Source organism: Gilbertella persicaria (assembly GCF_025201335.1).
Source record: "Gilbertella persicaria strain CBS 190.32 chromosome Unknown B0P05scaffold_121, whole genome shotgun sequence".
Taxonomy (NCBI): domain Eukaryota; kingdom Fungi; phylum Mucoromycota; class Mucoromycetes; order Mucorales; family Choanephoraceae; genus Gilbertella; species Gilbertella persicaria.
In genome coordinates this window covers 1-2,959 of record NW_026252082.1, presented here as the reverse complement: position 1 = coordinate 2,959, position 2,959 = coordinate 1, and the positions used below count along the sequence as shown (strand labels likewise).

Genomic DNA, 2,959 nt, shown 5'->3' with positions numbered 1-2,959 from the left:
TTTTTCACTCTCTCTCCTTTTTCTCTTTTGTAAAAACTGTTCATACAATTTGGCATTATGCTCCATAGAGTAGCCCATATAATTGTTTATTAATAAAAATATAATCTTTAACCTGAGCTAGCTAGGCGCGTCTTGGTCGCTTTGAAAACATGCGTGAAGAATGTCCTTGTCTCTCTGGTGCTTTTGTCTCCCGTGAACACTTTTTGTCATGTCAGGCACTTGACCCAGCATTATGGGATGCACTACCTATTGCTCCTGCTGGTGTTCATCGTCTTGATTATGCTCTGAATCAGCTGCCAACTAAGGCTTCCTCTGGTCCTCCTCCTTTTTGGTCTGCTTTGCTACAACTCATTATGGCGGAAAAGTTAGTTACAACACGTACAATTTTTGTTCGTAAAATTACCAATTTTTACAGCAGAATGGTTGTTTGAGAAATAACTGGCATCAGTTTTTCGACCTACAAAGTTGTTCGAAATGTTACCAAATTATTTGCACGCTTTTCGAACAACTTTAGTAACAAAACAACTAAATTTATCGTTCGCTTTTCGAACAATATTAGCAACAAAACAGCAATAACTTGTTTACTTCTGGAACAACTTTGGCTACAAAACAACCAAGTTTTTTGGTGCTTTAGTTACCAACATTGTTCGTAATGTCACTTATTGTTTTAGGATTACTAGAAATTAGACGCTTAATATAAATGGAAAAAAAAACGATACTTTTATTGAGAAATAGCAAAAGAAAAGAAGCACTACTTGAATCTAATAAAAACAAATATATAAAAGCGAGGCAAGAGTGTTAAATGAGCAATTCGCTTTGTCATTCGGAATTGAGACAATACCGATAGACACAGAAAATAATTTGTATGTAGCATATGGTCTTTTTAATAAAAAAAAAGGAAAAAACCACCATCTTGCCATCCATTAAACTTACCTAACAAAGTGCATGCCTTGTACGGATAAATAGTCAATTCCTTTAGAAGGGCATTCTTTTTTGAGAAAAAAAAAGTTAGTTTTGAGTATATTGAAGGTGTGTAATAACATATCAGACTTACTATAAATCAAGAGACAGCAAGAACTTGTTTTGGAATCTAGAAAATAAAAGGCGCTATGTTAGCTTTCAAGTAGCAAAAATAGATTAAACATACTTTGATTTTAAATGGAAGCAGACTAATCTCATCTAAACATATAGAACAAACAAACTAATTGAATTAGAACAAGGCAATGTCAAAACTCTTTTCCAAAACAACACTCACCAGTACCGGGACCAGGCGATGTGACATTTCATGCCAAAACTTGGAACAAAAAGAAACAAGTAGCTCTTATATGTTTACTTACACTCTAACTCTGGTTTCGACTTTTGTTTTCTATCTATATAAAGGCCCAATAGTATATCAATTTCTGTCTATGGCTATGTTAGAGAAAAAGAAACTTTACTGTGAAAAGTGCGTTCTTCCATACCAATCAAAGAGAAGCGCAGCAATTCTTCAGATTGTTAAAAAAGTGCTGGAAGTACTGTCTAATTCTTAAGATGAGTAAGCCCATGAGTCGATGTTATGCAGTCATAAGGTTTCAGAGAGTTTAAGCTTCTGGATGTAGGTTGAATTCAGGAGCTGTGGACTTTATCTATAATACAAACGTTTAAGAGAAGGTGATGGAAAAAAAATTGTTTTATTATTTAAGGTCGTGACTATTTTTTGTTACTTCTTCTTGTACGCTTAGACTTGGCTGATTGGCTTTTGTCTTCATTGTGTTTGACCCTTTTCTTAGGTTGAGAAGAGGGAAGAGGTGGAGAAGGAGAACAAGGACGACAGTTGTTTTCCATTCCGAAGAGATGTCATCTTCAGAATCCTCAAATTCATCACCACAATATAGGTTTGCGTATTCCAAAGAAGGCTCCTCACTTTGAAGAGATTCAACACTAACTTGGTTTTCACTGTATAGTTTTGATTCTTGTTAGGCATTCTAAAGTTTCATTGAATGCATGTTCTGCGTTTATTATACCTGATCCTTGAGTTATTCTCTCTTTCAACAACAGAAGCCTTATTTCTTGCTCTATTACTTCTGTGCTTGTGTGTCTCGAAGAGCAGTAGACCGGCTGCCCAGGAAAGCTGACATCTTTGAAGAGGAAAGGCATGAGTAGCTGCATTGCTTTCAAGCTTAAATGTGTATTTTGCGATTAGAGCAGAAGACACTTCAGACCATAAAGGCAACACAGCTACTTTGTCATTCTTCTTCAAAGCTTTCAGCAGCTCTAACTCCATTTCATTGTGGGTATTTTTTGCGATTGTTCTGAGGATCCCGTAGTCATTCTCATTCACTTTATCCTCAATTAGAAGATCAGTGATATTTTTTTCTTTCTTGAATAAGTTGATCATGGCAAGCAAACGCAACCGTGGCGTAACATATGTATGCTTTCCATGAGAGCCGAATGCTTTTGTTGCCTCCTCAAGTACTCTAGGAGTGTCTCAAAAGCCCATCAAGTTTAGATTAAGAGAATTGACAATACCGCCTTCTCTTGCTGCATTTTTCAGGAAGAAATAAAAGTTTATACATATCTTAGAGAAATAGCTTGTTTTTTTTTTTTACCTTGTTGAGCTGCTTCAAGAACTTCACTGTTGATCTCATTACTATCACTTTGGGCAAAAGAGGGTGCTAATAAATGCATCAATCCCTCGAGTAATTGAGTCTGTGTTTCGATTTTTTGTTCGAGTTGGGAAACTTGTTGCATTTGAGTGATTTTGTAAATAGTCATTTGGTTCATATTGTAAGAAAGAAAGACAATTGCAGGAAAGATAAAAAAAAAGGTAGCTAAAATAAGTAACTCTTTTTATAAACACGTGTATTAGTCAGAAAGTAGCGTTGCTGCGGCAGTATTAGTAACAATCTGCTTTCTAAGAGTTTTTGGAAGGTTCTGTCAAGACTTACTACGCATTCAAATTTGACAGCTGGCACTAATG

The 2,959-nt window shown here is 35.7% G+C and overlaps 1 protein-coding gene across 1 annotated transcript; it reads right to left on the bottom strand.

Annotated features, from left to right (window-relative positions):
- Nucleotides 1-1,612: 1,612 nt before the first annotated feature.
- Nucleotides 1,613-2,763, bottom strand: B0P05DRAFT_642526 (uncharacterized protein). Its single transcript, XM_051583812.1, has 4 exons — nucleotides 2,589-2,763; nucleotides 2,004-2,520; nucleotides 1,766-1,935; nucleotides 1,613-1,738 (listed from the first exon to the last, which is right to left on the bottom strand). The coding sequence occupies exons 2-4, from the start codon at nucleotides 2,375-2,377 to the stop codon at nucleotides 1,674-1,676; spliced, it is 609 nt and encodes a 202-aa protein (XP_051428899.1). The 5' UTR covers nucleotides 2,378-2,520; nucleotides 2,589-2,763; the 3' UTR covers nucleotides 1,613-1,673.
- Nucleotides 2,764-2,959: the final 196 nt, after the last annotated feature.

Coding starts and splice junctions, on each gene's coding strand:
- B0P05DRAFT_642526 (XM_051583812.1), bottom strand. CDS start 2,377: ATGATCAACTTATTCAAGAAAGAAAAAAATATCACTGATCTTCTAATT. Junction 1,936..2,003: donor GAGAATAACTCAAGGATCAG/GTATAATAAACG, acceptor AAAACTATACAG/TGAAAACCAAGTTAGTGTTG. Junction 1,739..1,765: donor CTTCCCTCTTCTCAACCTAA/GAAAAGGGTCAA, acceptor CAATGAAGACAA/AAGCCAATCAGCCAAGTCTA.